This window comes from Podarcis vaucheri (genome assembly GCF_965113315.1).
Source record: "Podarcis vaucheri genome assembly, chromosome: 1".
Taxonomy (NCBI): Eukaryota; Metazoa; Chordata; class Lepidosauria; order Squamata; family Lacertidae; genus Podarcis; species Podarcis vaucheri.
This window is the reverse complement of record NC_138759.1, coordinates 86,521,295-86,541,396: the sequence shown is the minus strand read 5'-3', so window position 1 is coordinate 86,541,396 and position 20,102 is coordinate 86,521,295. Positions and strand designations below refer to the sequence as shown.

General features: G+C 47.4%; 1 protein-coding gene across 1 annotated transcript; it reads right to left on the bottom strand.

Annotated features, from left to right (window-relative positions):
• Positions 1-138: 138 nt before the first annotated feature.
• Positions 139-19,622, bottom strand: RAB15 (RAB15, member RAS oncogene family). The gene is made up of 7 exons (XM_082214920.1): positions 19,087-19,622; positions 11,413-11,473; positions 9,547-9,607; positions 7,572-7,649; positions 6,215-6,304; positions 4,867-4,932; positions 139-4,104 (listed from the first exon to the last, which is right to left on the bottom strand). Exons 1-7 carry the CDS (start codon positions 19,208-19,210, stop codon positions 3,946-3,948), a joined length of 639 nt encoding a protein of 212 aa, XP_082071046.1. The 5' UTR covers positions 19,211-19,622; the 3' UTR covers positions 139-3,945.
• Between the last annotated feature and the right edge of the window lie 480 nt (positions 19,623-20,102).

The window sequence follows — 20,102 nt, the reverse complement described above, 5'->3', positions numbered from 1 at the left end:
TCTATTCTCTACATAGGGAAGCATTTGCTGTTTGACCTCCTGGATTTCACTTCAAGTGAGTTTCTTAGCAGCAACACAGCTTCTTCGTTGCAGAGGACTGGGTTAGCCACCCAGCAAGGAACTAGAGCAGCCACCAACCACTTTGAGAATCTTTATTTTTGTAAAGATCTTTCTTGTTTAAAATCATGAGTTACAATGACAGGCCATACAAGGAAACCCAGTCAAAGTGCAAAGTCCACAAATTACAGACACAGCAGAGGATTCAGAAAGTTCTAAGTTTGGCTGGATCCCATGACAAGTTTATATGCAACGGTTTCCGCTACAGACAGAATGATCCATGACTCAACAGGACGGAGGCAGCCTCAGAATACTGGAGTGCTAGATTCCCAGACTCATCCTCCCTTCCCCAAGCACTGGCTTGAAACCAAGAAGCACTTTGTGGCCTCCTGAGAGCGCCACTCCAATCTGCACAGAGAAAAATCAGCATTGATTAGGGAGCTTTTCTCGCACTGAAAGAGTTGTCTTAATGACCCAGAATGCACACTGTTAGTGTGGCTCGTTTTGCTCAGTGTTGGGAGCCAGAGGCTTCGTCAACTACTTGTTTGTGAGTTCAACCCAGTTAAGAGACCATTGATGACTCTACACAATAAGGACTCCAGTTCACGCCATAAGCAAGGCAAAGGGCTCCTCACCTGTTCCCCTTTCTGGTCTTGTGTGTTGTGAAGATTACATTGGAGTCTAGTAGTTTGTGCGTTATAGTTAACAGCATCAGCAGCCCAGCTTCTATTATATTGGTGGGATATGGTCTTAGATACTAGGTGGAGCAAGCGGCGCCGATGTGATGCTGAATTGCAGCAGGCAAGGAAGAGCTACAGTGGGGACATCTTTGGGCTCTCCCAGCTTGCAGAGCCAGAGATACTGGGAAGCCTCCTGTGCTCATTTCAGGGACAGAATGACATCCCTCTCTTCGATCCTTTCAGACCCCCTTGAGGGCAGCTCTAGCAACAGAGCTTTAAAGAACTGGGTGCAAGAGACAGCCAGGAACCAGCTGAGCCAACCACTCTCTCTGCAGGCAGCTAGCTAGCCACTGTTGTTTTTTGTTTCCCAGTTGCACTAAGAACAGGCCAAGTGAGTTATTCTATGTTTCTCATCACACTTATACCTTAGCTTGGCAGTTCTGCATGCTGCCAAAGGCCTTCCACGCTGTAGGTTTAAGTGCAAACCTGCTTTCTGCACTCACAGCATGCCCATTCACCTTGGGTGCAGTGCAATCCAGTCAGAAAACAGGAGCAGGGGCTGGGGGTGAGAAGACAACACAGGCCACGTAGACTCTCTGTGCAAGGATTGGCCCTCAGTCTTCATTCCAACCTCCTAACAAGCTAGGCAGACCAAAGCCAGCAAGGCCTCAACCAATCAGATCAACCGAGTTTGGGCTTGCAAAAGAGGCAAAAAAAGCTCTTCCTTTGCTGTGGCCCATCCATTTCCCTCAGTCTCTACATGCCTCCTCTCAGGGCAAAGATGCCTAGTTCCCCACCTGCACAAGTCCTCGTTTCTTTGCATTTTCACCTGTTCTTACACAATTTGGGTCCTACTACATCATGGCCGGGAGGAAGCTTTGGTGCTCCAGGTGTTGTTTGATTCCAGCTCCCCTCATACTATCACAACCAGCACGGCCTTATGGTCAGGCATGGTGGGAGTTGTAGTTCAAAAACTAAACAGGCTACCAGCTATGTGTGTCTCCAGCTTCACACTAGGTCTTGCAGGAAGCGGTCCCTTGTGGTCAAGCCGTTTTGTGCCTCTTTCTTCCAAGACCCTGGGACTGGGGTCTTCCCAGGGGACTGTGGCTACAGGAGAGCTGCTCCTGCCAACAACAGGCACTGTGTGTAGAACTTCAATGTTTCCCCCTTACATTTCCAGTGGCTTGATACCTGTTCAAACCCACCCAGCACAAAGAAAGAGGTAAAACTGGTGGTTTTGAGAGTGGAGCCTTTTTTGGAAATTCAAGGCACCCTTGCTTTCAGGACAAGAATCACAGTGCAGCCAACTTTATTCCTGCTACTATCCTTCCTCTCCTTCACTGGGTAAAAATATTTTTCATCTGCTCTGAGAGAGAAAGTCACCAACCAACTGGAGGAGGAAGAGGAAAAACGAGCAGGGAAATGTAGATCAGCCTGCTCTCTGGTATGACCTGGCTAGGGAAGGGCAGATCATCACATGGATATAAGAACCATTTTCTATTGCTCAAATGGATCGTGCCTAAGCCCCACCCCCTCCATCAAAGGCAGCCTCTCTAGGCAGCAGGAGGACTTATGCACCGCCATCCCACCCAGAAAGCCTCCGGTTGACACCCATCCTTTCTAGATCCGCAAATGTAGCCCATTGCTGGCATGTACGTAGGAAGGGAAAGGAGTCTTAGCCTCCCCATGGTGTTGGCACGCAGGGAGCAGCTACTCTGGAGCAGGCAGGCGCATATAGATTAGAATTACCATGACATACTGCCAAGTGTCTTAAGGCCTCCCCCGCCAAGCATGTCAAGGCGAGAGGGGGATGCTGGTACAACATGCAGGCAGGCAGGCTGGTTTCAGTTTCCTTGGATCAAGCCATGTTAAGCAGCACATGGCAAAAGAACCAAATAAATTGGATACCCTGGAATCTACCAGGCTGAGTTGCCAAGGAAATTCCTTCTGTGGAAGAACTTCTAAAAAGAGCCCACGAAAGGGTCTTGAGCAACTTCTTACAGGTTGGACCTCAAGAGTGGGAAGAAACAAATGAGGGAAGGCTCTATGCACAGATTACAGTGTGTTTCCATATCAGCGATTTGGTGAATAGTTGGGAAAGTCATTCCAAGGGGGCTCTCAAAGCCAGTTCCACACAGGTGACACACAGATAGGGTGGGCTCTCTGCCTCCATTGGTGCAGGGATATAGACTAAGCAGCTGCCTGATGTACCTGCACCACCAGGGATACCCAAGGGGAGCCAAGCAAAGATGCCATACAAAAATCTTCGAGTAAATAATAGTAGGCAAGGATTTTGCTTGGTGTGCAAGACAAGGCTCCAAGGAGTTACAAAATGGGAGCCTAGTTTGGCCTGGGAAGAAGCAAACATTCTTTGCAACTGGTAAGGCGAGTCTGAATTTAAAGCCCCAAATTTCCATCATCCTACCCCTTTCCCAGCAGGGCTATACTTTTGCTGCTCCCAGCAGCTTACACTTAGCAGGGCAAGAGATGCCACTGTGCACTTTGGAACAAGCCCCAATTTGGCGAGGTGCCGTGGTGAGAGGTCTTTTTTAACAACAACCTCCAGGCAGCCAGGTATGTACAAGACACTGTATCCAATACAGCCGCAAAGCCCCAACCCTGCACAAAGCTGTGCAGGCATTAGGGCAGATGCTGAAATGGCAAGGCAATGTATGGGGGGCGGGGGGCGGATACAAACGGACAAGCCTTCAGCAGGCCTGCTATTGAGGGTGTGCAAGCAAACGGTCTGTCTGGAGGAGAGTGAATGAAGCGGGGCATTCCTCCCTCCTTGAGCGCCCTGTTCTCAAGAGGACAGGCCTAGTTGCACCCAGGCACAGAACCCAACCGGCTCAGCTGCCCCTTGGAAAAGGGCAAGGCTGCAGAGCACCTGGAGGTTGAGAGGCTGCTGAATGGGCCTCGGCTGCTGCGATCGCCAACCACAGCTCTTCCGCAAAGGTGGCGGGGTGATGTTCTGCATATTGTGAGCCCCCCCGAAGAGAGATTTGGATCCAGGGAGTTTGGGGGAACAACAGAAATCACCAATCAAGGAGAAACACCAGGAAATCCAAAGAGGATCCAGCAGGGCAGAGAGTGGGCAGGCAGGCAGGCAGGCAGGCAACCAGAGACCAAAGAGATGGAGCCCTCTCTAGGTGGCAGCCTCTCTGCCTGCACTGGGGGACAGAAGAAAAGGAAGAGCACTGGGAGGCTTTCAGCACCAGCAGGTCTTGGGGGAGTGCTCTGTGCCCTCTGGCTTGCTTGCCTCCTCCTCCAGCTCAACCAGGTTCAGTTCATCAGCCGCATACGTGCGGAGTCCGTCCAGCTCCTTCTTGTGGGCCTGCAGGACTAGCTCTGTCAGACGAGTAAAAGACTGAAAGAGATGAGGGTTGTTGTTTTTTAAAAAAGTGAGGTTTAGTACATAGCTTTAGATCAGCAAACAAGTCTACACAAGTTACTAGCCCACAATGTATTTACCAGTGTGCTTGGGTGCACATGTCTAAATGTTTTAGACATTTGAGGTAGATCTTTTTTTTTTTAAGACTACTTCTCAAACTTTCAGTTTGGCTTCCCACTTGGTGGCAATTTTTATTTACTACATGCAAGAGTCAACTTACAATCCAGTTTTAAGCAGGAAAGTTATGTGCATGCTTAAATATGTCCCACTGAGATCAACAGTGGGCCCTGCTCCATCTATGTATGAGTTTTGACACTAACTGCTAACATTATCACACATAGGGGCGTATCCAATGGACCCCATTTTTGCCAGTTCTGCTGCCCACTGTAGCCCACTCCTGAGGGTTTAGAGACCATCCAGAACAGGTATGGGATATGGCACGAAAGGCTACAGTAGGTGGGTGGGTGTGAATCCAGATATACCACCATATGTAAGTGTAAGTACTTCTGAGATTAAATAAAATAGATATGTTACATTTTCCAACAATATATAGTGCAACTTTGCTTTCCCTCTCAAGGGTGAGGTGCCTACTGGCTGCTATGGTCAAAAACTACAGGTGAGCCCAAGGATTTTCCACCATGAACTCTCTTTTGTTCTGTATCTACACTTGCTCTGCAAAGGTGATACACTGGCTGCAAAGCACCAGACACCTGGAAGTTCCATATGCAGAGTTCTTACCTCTTTGATGTTTACGTTGGTGCAGGCACTTGTTTCATAGAAATCCATGCCATACTCCTTGGCCAGCTGGAAGACAGAAGTTCTGACAGCTTTACATACAGGTACAATAGTGACTGTCAATAGATTGTACAGGTAGATTTGAAGAAACTAGAACATTCTTACATCACCACCTCCAAGACTGAAAAGATAACTTGTATTATTTTTTAAAAAACAGGCTAGGTAACATTTGACGTTTCTGAATGCGGAAAAAGAGCACTGTTACAAGCATAGCGTGTCTCTCTGATTAACCAGGGCTGGAAAAACTAGTAGAATGAAGTCCAGCTCCAGACCCCAGTGCCATCTCCAATATAAACAGTGACCCGGGAACACTGTAAAACAGAGCTTGTCTATGCCAGAAGGAAACCAGCTTCCAGAACCCATTTCCACAAGTTCCTGGACGTTGACAAAATTTAACTGCTCCTACCATCTAGTTTTCTAGATCAGACTCTGCCCTGGTTCACACCCACAGCGGATGAGGCAATCGACCTGTTCCTGACTATACCAGATTATGTGGGGGTCTCACACAACTGCATGTGCTTCTGAAGAACAACAACAGAACCTATCCCATAGCAAGAAGGGTTCCTGACAATGCCATTGTCTTATATAGAGGAATTTGGTTGGGGAGGTGTATGGGGCAAGATCCAAACATATGAGGCCCCCTTTGCCGTTTGAAGTGGTACAGTGTGGAACAAGTTGGCTTCAATCAAACATAGGTTTCTGAATAATGCCGTCCCCAGAGCCCAATAAGTTTCCCACACGGCACTGAAAATGGAGGATAAGGGGGCTGCCACTACAGCCATATAAAAATGCCTGTGGTTAGTACAGCTGCTGTGGAGACTGCCATTGACCAGGCCCTTGGTTAGCATTACAGCCTGCCTGGCAAGTGGACACTTGTATGCCATACCATAACAAGGTTCTCTGGGCATCTCACAGTTAATAATTACAAAAACCATTTAAAACATAAAACCATTTAAATAAAAAGCACAAACATAAATACAACGAAAGCAGAACTCACTGCACCACCAAAGTTAAAACAGATTAAAAAACAGAGAGGCCCAGACCACATCGTTATTTACAAGGCCTGAGTGAAGAGAAACAGCTCAGTAGCAGAGCATCTGCTTTGCATATAGAAGGTTTGAGGTTCAATCCCTGGCGTCTTCAGGTAGGGCTATGAGGGAGCCCTGTCTGAGACCCTAATGCAGTGTAGATGGTCTGACCCACCTGGCACTGTCAGTTTTACTATATCATCTGCTATGGGTGAGGCTTAGGTCTCAAAGAAGAACAACTAGCAGCTACCCAAGAAGTTTACCTGGAGGCCTTGCTCCTTGCCTACTTGCCTCTTCTCCTCCTCGTCTGCTTTATTCCCAATGAGGATCTTCTGGACGCCATCTGGGGCATACTGGAGAGAAGGGAGAGACTTTAGCCCTTCCCAATCAGCACAGATTAGAAGCAGCATAGTTAAAAGCTGAGCTGTACCGCACTGTTGAGACTTGGGATTGTCAAATGCACCATTCCTGTTGCCTTTTAACTGTTGCACAGGGCAGAGAATTTTCATAGCAAATGGCTTCTTTCACCACTGCAACACAAACATCTGGAAAATGGCAGCGCCCAACACATTTCTGATCTTAACAAAGCAATTAAAAGAATCGCAGGATGGTCTTACAGAAAACAAGGCTTCCACAGACCAAGCCAATCAAATAAACAGGGCAGCTATAAAATCCCCCCAAACCCAGGGGCCAACAGAGTTGATCGCACATGCCCAACAGCATCTCCTTCAGCCCAGACCTGTTCATCTCCCCATTAAGTTCACTGCAAAAGCAGCAGATTACTTCAGTGCCAGTTGTGGCAGAGTGTTAAGAGTCACCATGTAAAAATGGGCACCACCTTCACCAGCCCAGTGCCTCCAGGTGATCTGGACCACAACTCTCATCAACCCCAGAACTGGCTGAGGCTGATGGGAGTTGTAGTCTCAACACATTTGGAGGGCACCAACCTGGCAAAGGCTAATTTATAAAAATTCCCTAACAGTGTAAAGGCAGAATGTATGTGCACAAGGACACAAAGTTAGCACCCTGGCAGTATCCAAGATGCCTCCACCAGTTATTCAACAGCAGTGTATTTTATTTATTATTACATTTATATACATAGCCACCTATCCATAAATATTCACTGGATGCTTTACATGCAAAACAACATAATAGTTATTATTAAAAAAGAAAGAACAGTCTTTTGTCACAGAAGAGATGGCATAATACAGCTCAGATTTAAAACACGGTTAAGGTTTATTAGATGTTCTTCTAGTCCCTGCATAATCTTCTAGTTAGCACTTGCTAAATACTGAGGAGCTTACACAAGGTAAAGTCCTTTTACAGGAAATAAGGACATCCCAAAAGTGTTATGCCTTTTTCAAGGACATCCGGACTGTCCGTTGAATTCCCAAGGCTATTTTAATCCTACAATCTCTAGATAAACCAAGCACCTAAGCCAAACGTGCTATTTCTCTGTTTGAACAAGGCTTCTCAAGACAAGAGAGTGCATGTATATATACACACACACAGGCCTTGAGCAGGAGCAGTTCATCGGATTTTGCCATGGCAACTTCTCCCACACTGGGGCCAATAGTCCCCAACAATAGGGGGAAGAAGCAGGGAGACCTCCTCACTTACCTCATCTACGTCACTGGCCCATTTCATGATGTGCTGGTATGAGCGCTCACTGCTGATGTCGTACACCAAGAATATCCCCTGGGGAGAGAACCAGGTCAAGAAAACAGAATGGAGTAAAACGTGCAACATAAACCCAAAGGTGAAATGACTTCTACTTACAGGGAAGGGGTGTGTGTGTGTGTGTGTGTGTGTGTGTGTGTGTGTGTATAACTGTTAATTTAATAGGATATTCCCTATGCACCCTCTGGCCAGGAATTATGCTGGAGGGTTGAAGAAGAGGAACTAGACATTTGGGGATTATTCTTTCTTCTGTCCTGTTAGATTCTGCATGCATCTGCATGTAGGCCAAGCTCATTGTGAAACCTTCACGGCAGATGTGGCCTTTAACTACTACCGATAAACCAAAAGCATTTGTGTTTTGACAGTTGTTCCTACAAGATTGTTACAGAGCAGGCTGCCACCATACTAGATAACAGACAACTGTTTAATGAATATGTCAGTCTTTCCTCCTGGGGACCTGGCTAATCAGTCTGCATTCCCTGCAGATATACAGCAGGCTTCTTTGGCTGCAGTTTTACTAAACGCTTCTTATACACTAGGCTTCATGTCTCAGAGATCTAGCACCACTATGGCTCAGGGCATCAAACGGCAGGCAACAGGTGACCTACAGGCAGCAGTCAGGGGGCACAATATTTACCGTATTTTTCCATTTATAAGGCGAGGTTTTTCACCCAATTTTTTAGGTCTAAAAACATTGGTTGTCTTATCCATGGAATATAGCAAATATATAAATAAATACGGAACTTGCTCTAGCACTTGCAGTTCCTGGTAGTGGCAAGCTGTGGGGCCTCCGTAGTCTGCTTACCTCCTCCCACTCTGCCCGCCCTACAGTGGGGAGGGAGGCTGTAGGCAGTCTGTTTTTGCCGTGCAGTGTCTTCGCGCAGCTCCATTTGTGTGCCGGTGACGCAAAGTTACACAGGAGGAGCGCGGCGACTGAAGTAATACCCCCCCCGTGCCTTTAACATTAGTGAAACATCGTGCCTTGCGCTCCTTCTGTGTAACGTTGCACCGCCCGCACACAAATGGAGCTGCGCAAAGACAAAACAGGTCACACACGCAGCCTCCCCCACGCAGCCTCTGCCCCACGGGAAAGACGTGGAGGGGAGAGATATCTTCGATCTCTGCAGCTAACTGGAGAGGCAGCGCCTTTCCTGTGGAGCATTATCAGTCTGCTTGCCTCCTCCCTCTCTGCCCACCCTACAGGCAGAGGCTGCGTGGGGGAGGCTGCATGCAATCTGTGGATTTTTGGATTGCTTTCTCATGGGCCAACATCACTGCATTTTATGCACCAAGATAGCAGCAGTAACACTAAAATCCTATAGTATGCAGCTTGTCTTCAGCCCTCGAGGCCATCTGACATCCCCAACCCGGGACTTCTGGCTTGCTGCCTTTCAATTTAGCTGAGGTTTAATGTTGGGACCCTTTCGGTGTTCCAGTGCTAACCTTTGTCAGCATTAGCCCCAAAGTTGTGTGTGTCTTTGTCTCCAAGTAAGAACGTATGGTCTGGATTCAACTAAGTTGTTGCACTTGCAGAAGCTACTGCAACAAGATCCACTGGTGCAACAATATTATCCCTCCTCTCCCTGTGCCCCCCCCATTCTGCTTTGGAGGGTAGGGAAAACCCCTAGAATAGTGCATGGGTGAAAGGGAGGCGAGATTCAATTCAGCAGGACGATCTCCTTAGCACGATGTTTAATTCCACTCAATATCAAAAAATGGAGAGAATGTCCACCTCTGTCAGGTCACCTCCATGAATTTTGGTTACACTATGCTTGCATCTCTGGCAACAGATGAAGATGTCAGAGAAATAGCACCGAGACCAATGCTGGGACAATTCCTGCAAAAGCCAGCTAGTCCTTCCCAGGTCTCTCCATGCTTTTTGTACTACTTCTAGTCTAGGAGAAAACAGTTTTACCTGGGCTCTCCTGTAGTACTGCTTCGTGATGGTCTGGTATCGCTCCTGACCTGCAGTGTCCCTGGAACAAAAGCAGGCGTCATTAGAGTTGCTCCAAGTTACACACAGACTGAGGGGCATGCACTGCAATTTTTATCCACATGATCCATCTGGACTGCAGCAGAGTTGGCGCTCACACGGACAAGAGAATTATTATCATCAGCTATTGGGTTGTATCCAGCGCTGCCCATGAGTGAGTGGAACAGACTTCTGCTTATGAAAGAGGACTTCACCATCCTCTCCTCCCTGCTGCAAAATCAGCACTGGAGGGTTGGGATAAGCTCCAGAGAAGATTTTGGAATGGGGAAGGGGGGAAGGGGCTGCAAGGAGAGGAGAGGAAGGTGAAGTCCTGTTGTGCAAGCTGAGGTCTCCTTGTGCACTGTTGGGATTCTGCTAATCATTTACGAAGTTGTTTAGAATTTATTAAAGCACTGTCCAGAGATTAAAGAACAAAAGAGCCACTGCCCACAGGCTTACAAACTAAGATACATGATGCAAGAGGAAAATAAGAAAAGCTGGGCATCAGTTCCTTAAGAGTTACATGGTAGTTTTTAGAGTGACCAGCTGGAACAGAAATAGTTCAAGGAGAAGAGGAGCCAAATGGTAACTGGCCTCAGCTGATGTAATGGACTGGGCCCCATTATCCCAAATCACCCTCTGTATTATGCAAAGTGAGTGATGGGATAACCAGGAGCAGTTCTCAACATTACACAAACTCCTCCTCCTCACCCCTGCTAAAGTAGCTGCCAAACACACTTCCTAACATGCAGCCTTGACTTTCTGCCACGTCAGAAGACAAGCCCAAACAGCAGATTTGTGCTAAACTGCAGTCAAGTCGTCATAAAGCATGACTAATTGTTGCTCTCCAGTATCATCTTATGACCGACTTGCTCTTTGATCCACAAATGGTCATCGTCACTAATATTGTCACAAGGCAATTTCCTTGCAGTACAGGCACCCAAGAACACACAGGATCACTTCAGCTATGGAGGTTTATGCAATTTGGCTGCTCCCTGCTGGGCAGTTTTAAATCTGCTCCTGTCAAGATAATCACATCTAGGGTCTTCCCAGAAAGATGTATTATTTTCATGCTGACATACAACGAAGCAACCGTGTCCCATTTAAAAAAGACTTATTTTTATTTAGTTATTTGAATGCTATCTAAAACCCCCACCCCAGTATTTCACCACCCCCAATAGAAACCAACACCATAAAGTGGAAAACTTCCTGGGTCAAAGCCACTCCCCTTCTATTGCATGAAAACAGGATAAAGCACCAGTGGTGCTGGGGTAGGTACTAAAACTACCTAAAAGAGAGAAGTATATGTTTCTAAATAACAACAATAATAGTAGTTTGAAATGGCCTCTGTTGCAGTTTAGGCATGGAGCTTTAATCCACACCCCGAAAAACAGACCCAGTCCCCATTCAGGCAACCACACAAAAGCTACACTACACACATGGTATATAACAGCCTGTTACATTACTGCCCAGGAACCCAAATGGCCTCTCCCTCTCAGTCCTACTGGACCTCTCTTTGAGGATGGTGTTCAATAACCACTTATTGATTCCATGCTACTTTTGATAATTTACCAAGTACTTCATCTGCAGAGTGCTTTACAATCTCTCTGCATGTTCACTTTATGGCAATCTTGCTGGCTGAGTTACTTGCCATTCCTATTTTACAGATAAAAGAACTGAGGCTGAGAATGGGCAACTTGCCAAAGTTCTCACAATGTATTCACACCAAGGAACTCTCATCTGGTCTCCCAGATCCAGAGTTCAGCTCTCTGTCTGAAGATCTATATTGCAATAGCTAAAATCACTTACCAGATCTGTATTCGAACCTTAATGCCATCTACTTCTATAGTCTTCATTTTAAAATCGACTCCTGTGAATAACAAAAGCAAAAGATAAGTTACAAGGGCGACTCCATCCCTACCCAGTAGATTCTGCTGAGTGTAATTAGGTTATGTGACATTTAGAACATATATATGGAGACCCACAAATACCCATGTACATGTTCCTCACGTGCAACATCTTCCTTGGGCTTGATTCAATGGAGTCCCGCTAGCAGAAGATTGTGCAAGTCCCTCCACTAGCGCAACACTGCTTCCCCCCATCCAAAAATTGGCTCTTAGGGGGCTTGATAGATTCCCCCAGAACAGTGCTTGGGGGAAGGGGGGGAATCATTCCATCTGATGAGCTGAAATGCTTGCACTGACGGAACCAATGCCATGGTGCTACATTGAATTTCTTCCCATATCCACCCCACTATGTGAATATGTAAACAACATTCACACACACACAATCTAAGAGTAGATCACCATTGTTAAGGAGCTGGATCCTCCCTTCTCTGCTGAACTCCTTCTCACCAGCAGCTTGCCATAGAGCGCTGACAGTTCTTTTAGACTTCTGAGTAGTTGACATATTCATACAAACTCCATAACACTACAGCAGCTGAGTCAGTAGCTAGGCAGAGCTCATTTTAATCAACTCAAACTAGTGCTCTCACTCTGATGGTCACCAATCTCACAGAACTACGGGGTGAACACACCAAGCAGGCCTCTGGTTGAGGTCTCAGTGTGTGGGCAAGATGTCACAGCTGCTGCCAGACAGCTCACAGCTTAAACCTTTTAGGGCTTAAAAGTTTAAAACCAGCCCTTTAAAATGGGTCTACAAAGCCAGTATACTTGCTATAATGTAGATGTTGTTGACGTTGACAACAGTATACCCATCAGGACTATGGCGACTGCCTTTTGGACCAGCTGAAGTTTCTAGACACTATTTAAAAGCAACCCCGGGCAGAGTGCCTTATCTGTGTCTAGTCTGGAAATAGATCACTGTGGCTAATTTTGTCCTCTGCAGAAATGGCCACCATTGGCACACCAGCTGAAACACACCCCTGGCTTAAGGTTACCAGATTTTCCCCCCAATGAATCCGGGGACACTTTTCAACTTCCTACTAAATAGATGAATTTTGTCAGGGGACTGATTTGTAAATCTGGGGACTGTCCATGGGAAACAGGGATGTCTGGAATCTTACCCTAGCTACCAACACTACTTGGGCTTCACTATTCAGCACCCAAGCCAGCAGCATTTGCAATGCGGACTTGGGTCTTTTAGGGGAAGTAGAACTTCATCTGGGGGATATCCCAGCCCACAGCCCCTCCACCTTGCCAGGATTTAACCTCTGCTTGTTCGCCCTCATCCATCTCAGAATTGCCTCCAGGCATCAGTTTAGAGTTTCTAAAACCTGATATCAGAAGATGGAAAGACAGAGTTCCATGTCATCAACCTTTGGATGACTTCTCCCAGTAGCTTAATGCAGCTCTTAAAATGCACGGAAGACGTAACAGAGCCCTGGGGCACCTTGAAAGCCATAGGGCACAGTTGCCCAACATTATCACCCGAGAACTTCCATCATGGAACAACAAGAACAAAAGTAATAAAGTGTCCACAAAGTCCAATACCCAATAGTTGACCCAGAAGGTTACTATGGGTGAAAGCATTCCTGGCTTTCAATACTAACAGGATAGCACTCCTTCCATCCTTCCTCAAGAGCACATCATCCACCAGGGTGATCAAGGCTATTTCCATCCCAGAGCTGGGCCTGGCCATTGGTGGGGTTGATGACAGTTGGAGTCCAACAACATATGGAGGGGTGCTGGCTGTCCACCTCTGGTCTAGGCCAATGTGGGTCATAAAGGAATAGTTTACTATACAATCTAATATATGTTGCCTTTGCATGCTCAGCCATGGAGTGTGTGTATATAAAGTAGTACAAAAACAGGACAAGAAAATCTTACTGGAGTAGGGAACATAACCATGAAAGGAACCATGGGAAAGTACTAGTGAATTCACCTTCATTTTGTCATAGAGGCTGGAGATCTAACCTTGGTAGGCTGTGCAACTTCAACTTATCTGTGATCCGGTCTAGATTCTTTTGAAGCCTTTTCTCCTCGTATCAGAACAACAGCCCAACTCCCCAGTTCTCTGCAGACAGCCAGCAAAAGCAGAAAGCACCAAAGACTCTGTGTGTTTCTTTGAAGTTTCTACTGCAGCTGCTTGCCCACACTGCTGAAGAAGCAGGTACCTTTCAGCAGCACAGGGGACTGCAAGATAAATGCCACCAAAGCTGCACACAGCTACCTTCGCAACCCATCTTTCCAAGGTGGTGTGCCACAGTGCAATAGAGCTTGGCTGACAAAACACCTCAGCAGTAATGCATATGCCCAAACCAAGCAGCGCCTACCTGCTGCCTTTAAATATTTCTCATCTGAGTTTGCCATTCTTCTGGTTGCAGGGCAGGGTAGAGCTGCTTGAGAGTACCAGCTTTATAAGGCCTTCTTCATGTCAGCCATAGCTTAAGAAACTGTGGCAATCAAACCCAGAAGTGAATGCATAAGACAACAGTTTTTAGATCCATGATTGGGCAGGTTAGAGGCTACAGAACAGGCAGTGGCCCAATGGGAGAGCAGGTACTTTGCATGGAAAAGGCCCCAGGTCCAATTGCTGGCATCTTCAGACATGGCTGAGGGAAGTGCCCCATCTGAAAGCCTGGAAAGGTGCTGCCTATCAGGGTAGTAGGTGGACCAGTGGTCTCCCTTGGTGTGAGGCAGGTTCCTACATCTACCAGTAGTTGTTAACTGTGAGAAATAAATGTTAAGAGGCAGTATAGTTCCAATTATCAGAAACTGATTGCAAACCAAAAGGGACGGTGACCCTCATGCCTTGCTTATGAATTTCCTCCAGAACCCAGCTAGCTCCTGTTGGGAGACATATCGCTGAACTAGATGGACACTTGGCCTGATCCAGCAAAACAAAGCCTTGCATTCTGCACAAAAAAAGCTCCCCGATCCAAGATTAAGTTTATTTTCTCCTCAGAAAATTGTGTAGCTTTCTGAGGGTGACTCACATATTGTGCACGATTCACCAAGCAGGAACAAGTTGAAAGTGATCCTTTGTACTCTGCAAGGCATTTTCTACTAGCTCTGTGGTCACAATGAGAACTTCATTAACTTAAGGCAGATGAGGACTGTGTGCTTGCGTCACCGTGTGGGAGAACAGGACCGTTTTGGAAATGGTCCACTGCTGGAGAAAATATAAACTCAAGGAGGAACATATCCCATTACATAGCTATTCATACATACAAGCTACCTGGCTAAAACCGGCCATGGTCAACCTGAGTGGGTCAGATCTGAGTTAGATCTGCTCAAGCAGATCTAAGCAGCAGGTCACACGAAGAACAAGCTTTTCAAGAGAGGGCACTTAACTCCACTCTTCCGCAACCCTCCTAATGTCCCATCTCAGGAGAATAGGGAAGTGGGGGCTGAAAACCCAACCTAGTGATAGTCTTCACTGCCTACTCACCTGAATGAAGACCATTTAATACCTGATTTCTCCCCTATAAAGCAGAGTGGGGGAACCTGTGGCCCTCCAGATGTTGATGGACTACAACTCCTATTTTCCTTACCATTGCCATGTTGGCTGGGACTGATGGGAGTCCTACAAATATTTGGTGGAGCCACCCCTGGTAAAAGGAGGTAATCTCCCTGAGTGAACACCATTGTGAGTAGTATATTTTGCTACAAGCCTACAAATGGGGTAGTTAGGGCACCCCCTGGACGTGTTTACTACCATTATTCCCATGGTACACTGGACAGCAGCAGCATTAGGTAGAAGGTAGGCCACGATCCACTTGGCAGATCTCTGGGTGTTTTGCAGTAGATCAGTAAGTGTTTCTCAATTGTTTGACGATAGCAACAACTAAAAGGATTCCCTCGCTAAATTAAAGGGCTTGAACAAAGAAACCAGGAATGGATTTTTGCCCTGGACAGAATATGTGCTTGATTCTTAATGCGTGTCTGCCTTCCTGAAGCACTATTTTACACTTGGCTTCAGTTGGTGACCCTCAGGATTCTACAAAATTGTAATAAAGCTTAAAGCCTGCTGACTGGCCAGATAAGTTACTAGAAGAATCAGTGACTTATTGGAGGATATTAAGCAACTGGAGGAGCAGAAGAGAGGAGAGACTCTGTAACATATGGATGCAAATACATATCATGAGTGAGGAATTGGGTGAAATTCGGAAAAGCATGATTTACAAGAAATCATGGGACTAAGCAGAAAACCTTGTTTTCTTAGCATCAGAAGTTCCTAGAAAGCTTTTGAAAACCAGAGCTTTATTTCTGTACGGACAATTTTCCTTTTCATAAGTTTGCTAGTAACAATGGGTGCCAACTGCAAACAAATATTATGCAAGCTTGGCAGTGTCAATGATTTTAGGTTGGTTTACTAAATACTAGTAATATAAACTTGCTAACTTAGACCACTCTCTAGAGCAAATGAATGTTTTCCAATGCAAACTGAAAATTTTCTGGTGCAAATTTCTGTAATTACTCTTTAAAAAAATCCCAATTCATTTTTTTATTGACTACTGACTACAAAAGCAATTAAACAGGAAGCAAGGGGAATTTCATCCTATTTCCTAAAATAGACCATGATAGGAAAGTAACTTATTAGCCAGAAAGCTAAATACTGGAATACGCAATTCTTCAGTGTATGGCAGGGATGGGAAACCTGTGTCCTCCACCCCAACGCTACTGAACTTCAACACCCATCAGTCCCAAACAGATGGGATGATGGAGGAAAATGGGGACTTCTCACTTTCCAGATCAATTCCATCATAAGCTTGCAAACTGACCAAATACTCAAATCTGAAATTAATAGCTTCAATACTAATGCCCAACCCCCCACATGCATGTTGGCCTTACTTGCAAGTCCTATGCCTGATATGGGCTACAGAGCTCTTTCAGATGGAGTTGTGTCAATATGGACATGCCCCAAAGCAGCTTTCTTCTCAAGCTGCCAGCCACTGGATGCAAGCCTGAGGAATCGAGCCATAGCTGGGGAGCTTCAGGCCCAGAGGCCAAATGCAGCCAATCACACCTCTCTATATGGCACCTTCTCTCCCCAGGCCACATCCCCTAACCCTTTCCTTGAATACTTTTGACTGCCTGGAATGTGTCCTTGAAAACCTGCATTGCCTTTTGCTTCCCTGGGTGGAGGATAGAGAAGTGTGTGCATAAGTGTGTGTACAAACTAACTTATTGTATAGATGTAAAATTTGCTTTCGTTGCTCCACCCACCTTGGCCTCTGGCCCCACCCACAGGCATGTGGCCCCCGGACAGTTGCCCAGAAGGGAATGTGGCCCTTGGACTGAAAAAAATGTTCCCCACCCCTGCTATAGGTTATGCATGCCTAGCACAATGGTAGAAACGAATGGTTTCTACAGGAAAACATCAACATATTGGCCTCAGCGGGCAAAGTCAGAGGCAGGTGGGGAAGCTCAGCCACAGCCGCCTTTTACCACATTTCAGGCAACGCTTCATTATCTCACCACCACCCAAAAAAATCCTGCACGATCTACAAGTTATTTTTGGACGTTCGCTACATTTCTAAAAATGAAAAGCACGCTAGTAGTCACACCTTCTGAGATGAAAGCTTTGTGCCTAATTTCAGAACTGTGGGGCCTGACTGAGGTCATTCTCTGGGAACCTCCATTCATGTTTTAAAAGGTCCCTTTTTATTTACAGTGGTACCTCGGGTTACAGACGCTTCGAGTTACAGACGCTTCAGGTAACAGACGCTTCAGGCTAGACTCCGTTAACCCAGAAATAGTACCTCAGGTTAAGAACTTTGCTTCAGGATGAGAACAGAAATAGTGCAGCAGCAGCGGGAGGCCCCATTAGCTAAAGTGGTGCTTCAGGTTAAGAACAGTTTCAGGTTAACAGACCTCCAGAATGAATTAAGTTCTTAACCCATGGTACCACTGTAATGTGTTTCATGACCAACGGAGCTAACAGAAGAAGAGCTCTGCTAGATCAGGCCAAGGCCCATTTAGTCCAGCACTTTGTTTTCACAGTGGACCAACAAGCAGGACCCGGGTGCAACAGCATTCTCCACACCTGCAGTTTCCGGCAACTGGTATCCAGAGGCATACTGCGTCTAACAGTGAAGGCAAACCATTGGAGCTAGTGTGGTTCAGCTGTCGTGGCAGGGGTCCCCAACCTTTTTGGGGCACAAGGGCATATTCTGAAATCTAAGAAACTGTCAAATGCAAAATAAAGTACCCATTTCACAGAAGAAAAACTGGTGATGCTCAGAACTGCCCCTCAACTGGCCAAACACCTACACTCCCAATAAATAAAACGGGGGTGGGGGGGGGGAGCAGGTAATGTCTTTCCCAACCAACTAAACCCCAAAAGCAAAAAGAAACCACCCAAAAATCTCTACTGCCTTGAGCTCATTGGAGGAAAGGTGGAATATAAATGCAAAATATAAAGGCCTGGTACTACAAACAGCTAAAACCCCAGTTTATCCCATCATCTGCTCTTGGCCACTTCAGATATGCCCTGCACATCACTCAGTAAAACGGGGCACAGCCAATGTTTAGTCTCTCTTAAGGATGCTTTATGTGTTATGTTCTGAGCTCACCAGCACGCTCCCACAAGTCACTCCTGTGTCTAAAAATAGAACGGGCTCATACAGTAGCTGCTTCCAGATTCTCAGCACACATATGTGCCTGCTAACACCCACAAAAAAGCAGATGCTCCAAAGAAACAGGCATATTCCACGTTATGGGTTTAGGCTCAGGTAGGACTTATCAGAGGGCTGTTTTTTTAAGAGCCCATGAGGAGCCAGACTTTATTCCCTGGGACTAGCATAGCCACCACTGGGGATTTCAGAAAGCAAAACGGGTCTGCCTTCCCTCTGGCTTTCTCTCTTCTATCCTCTCCCCACCCCCCATATGACTCATGGTGTTATGCCTACCTCATATTTTCGAACAATGACGTCGCATTTATTTTCACCTTTGAGGTGAGCTGGCATTACTGCATTTAGCAGCAGCAGCAACAAGCAGCAACATTTACAGTGACCGGAGAGCCGGGCGGTTATTGAACAAAAACTAGCTCCCAACACAGGCAACGCGGGAGCCAAGGCCCGGTATTGGTGCAGCATCTAACAACAGGTAACTGGAAGCAAAGGCACAGAAGGGGGGACCGGGATTTCGGGGAGAAGGGGCGCTTTTCGCGATCCCTGCCTTAGTAAGGCTTTGCTTCAGGGAGCCTGAGCCTCAGATCTGAATCGCCCGGGGCGATTCCCTCTTGGGGCTTGCTATGGGCAACTGTGCAGGTACAGTCATCTTAATCCGTGCCAAAGACGCAGTGTCTTTACGCGCGATGCAACCCAGCCACCCCTCCTCCCCAGTCCAGCGGCGATGCCCCCAAGGCCGCAAATGTGACCCACGAGGTCTCCCTCCCTCCAGCCGGGACCCCGAGGATGCCCTACGAAGGAGTCTCCGCGGCTCCCTCTTGTTCGAGGGCGAATCTCGTCGGCCCTCCTGCGCCTTTGTCCCCGCTCCCGGTGGAGACGGTGGAAGAGGCCGGGCTGGCAGATCCCCCCCCCCGACTTCTCTTCCTTCCCCACCCGCCCCGGCGTACCGATGGTGGAGATGTGCGAAGGGTGGAACTCGTTGTCGGTGAAGCGGCACAGCAAGCAGGTCTTGCCCACGCCCGAGTCCCCGATGAGCAGCAGGCGAAAGAGCACGTCGTACTGCTTGGCCATGGCGGGCGCCGCTCCGGCTTCAGCCCCGCGCGGCACCCGCTGCCATCCCAGCTAAGCGCGCTCTCCTCCGCCCGCGGCGTCCGTGCGCGTCTGGGGAGAGGCAGCTCCAGCCGCAAGACCCGGCGGGCGAAGCGAGGTGGAAGGAAGGAAGGAGGGAGAACCGACGCCGACGCCTTGGCTGCTGAGATCCGGCGGGGGTGGATCTCCAGAAGAGCGGGAGAAATTGAAGGCTGCTGCCGAGGCGCCGGCGCCGGGGAGGGAATCACTTCCCCGCTCTCGGAGCGCCGAGCGAGGAGGTCTGCAAAGGTGCTCCTACCGCTCCCTATTGGAGAGCGCAGGGGAAACAGGGGCGCGCAAGGCGGGCGCCTCGGACGCGCAGAGTCGGGACGCAGCAGCCGGCGCTTTTCGGGCGAAATTGCGCTCGCCAGCCAGCCGGCGTGCTCGCTTGGCACCACGTGCCTAACAACCAACAGAAGGGGCGGAGAAGAAGGGAAGGCGGCCCGCTCAAATGAAGGCGAGCAGGCCTGTTGCCGAAGCCGGGGCGTGACCCTGGAACATAGGCCGAGTAAGATGGGGTGAGAAGCTCGGGAGCGGGCGCAGAATCACGAGTTTCCATCGCCATCAGTGCCGGATTTACGTTTAAGCTAAACATGTTATAGCTTAGGACCCCACTCTCTTGGCCCCCCCAAAAAAAAATTAAAGCAAAAAACACCTGGATGTACATTTCCAAAATATAAGATAAAAAACAAATAATATAAAACCTACATACAGCAACAGTGTTTTGTGTTGTGTAGGCTCCTATGATGTAAGTAATGAGCCCCGTCTGCTAGCCTGCTCCCTAAAATATCACTGGTATTTATTAACTATTAACATACTTCTTAACTGTATTTCA